The sequence below is a fragment of the Mesitornis unicolor genome, unplaced genomic scaffold (assembly GCF_000695765.1).
Source record: "Mesitornis unicolor isolate BGI_N332 unplaced genomic scaffold, ASM69576v1 scaffold28321, whole genome shotgun sequence".
NCBI classification, from domain to species: Eukaryota; Metazoa; Chordata; class Aves; order Mesitornithiformes; family Mesitornithidae; genus Mesitornis; species Mesitornis unicolor.
The window spans coordinates 4,271-5,770 of NW_010162171.1; the positions used below are offsets into that span (position 1 = coordinate 4,271).

General features: G+C 57.1%; 1 protein-coding gene across 1 annotated transcript in view; it reads left to right on the forward strand.

Moving 5' to 3' along the window:
• LOC104547735 (ephrin type-A receptor 7-like) overlaps positions 1–1,500 on the forward strand; it is a gene marked incomplete at both ends in the record, with an annotated part of 7,645 nt that overhangs the window by 1,343 nt on the left and 4,802 nt on the right. The window contains 2 exons of the mRNA XM_010193549.1: positions 256–418; positions 1,356–1,464. Coding sequence (XP_010191851.1) covers positions 256–418; positions 1,356–1,464 — 272 coding nt within the window. The remainder of the gene's footprint in view (positions 1–255; positions 419–1,355; positions 1,465–1,500) is intronic.

Below are 1,500 nucleotides of genomic sequence, written 5' to 3' on the forward strand. Positions count from 1 at the left end.
CTGGATGTTTCGAGCAGCCGAGGCTGTGCAGGGCAGCCCCGCTGCTCCCCATCCTCTGCCGTGCGTCATCCGGCTCCATCGGCCGTTTCGTGTGACCTTTCCGTGTAATTTCTAGTAATGAGACATCCAGTGAAGGTGTTCTCTCTGCTGAAGATGCCGCGTGACCATGGTCTGTGCTGATGGGACCAGAGGCGAGGGGGGGATGCAGCCGTGCTGTCAGTCCAGCTCCATCTCGGATATCTCATTATTTCACAGGATCAGAGAGATCAAAGTTACTCAACTGTGAAAACCACATCAACGGCCGTGACGGTCAATAACCTGAAGCCTGGCACACTCTATATTTTCCAAATCCGGACGTCTTCCTCCGCAGACTATGGGAGCTCCAGCCCCAGCATCGAGGTGGAGACGCTGGCAGAGCGTAAGTGTGGGCTGTGCTCATCGTCCCCCACAGATACAGCGCAGCACGGGGCTCCAGGCTGTCGTGGGGCGCTGCTGCCCCTGCCCTGGGTGCTCTGGGTTTCGTGGGGCAACGTCTGCTCCCCTGGTTCTGCCGCTCTGGATCTGGGAGCTGGTGCTTCCCAGGACTTGCTTTTAGTTGCGTTTCCCTGTTTGATCTGGGCAAGGTTGCTTGTGAGCCACTTGGCTGAATGAGATCGGCCAGCATCGGTGTTACCTGCGGGGGCTTTTCCGTTTCAGTTTCCATTCATAACCATTGTCCAGAAACTTCTCATTTTGCTGACTAAAAGAGGGCTGGGAGAGCTGTGGGGCTTCAGCTCCATCGCCCGCCCTGCTGGGAGTGGGAGCCCCACGATGGCCGGCTCAGCGCGGCTCTCGCAGATTGTGTTTAACAGGGCTTTAAATTGCATCCATTTGCCGCACAGAAGACATTTTCAGAATGAATTGAGGCCAATAAAAATTTTATATAGAATGTAGCTTCCTAATATACCTCTGCTTGCAAAAGCAGGAAGGGAAGGGATTAATATGATCAAGGAAAACTATTTGTAAGCTATAAATTTTAATACGTCGCTCTGATAAACAGGAGCCTTTCCTCAGCGCTGATTAACAAACCAGGAACGTGGTGGTGCTGGGGTCGCTCTGTCTGTGCCTGCAGCGCTGCCCTGCGCCTTGGTCTGGCTGCAGCAGCTTCTAAAACTGCACCAGAATGGGAATGGCTGTGGGGTGGTGATCAGCCGCCTGGGAATCATCCCACAGCCGTGCTGGAGGGCACTGGTGGCACTGGATGGAGCTGCCCTGGGGGGTTGCTCCACGCCTTGGGCCTTCCCCACACCTTGGCCTGCCCCACGCCTTGGGCCTGCCCTGGGGTGGTTGTTGACCCCCTTCCCTTCCCTCCGCAGTGACGGTGGCCTCCAGCGAGCAGAGCCCCGTCCTCATCATCGCGGTGGTGGCCATCGCGGGGCTGATGGTGCTGGTGTCCATGGTGATCGGCGTGATGGTGTGGAGGCGGTGAGCGAGGCCGGGGGTGTTCGGGGCAGGGGAGGG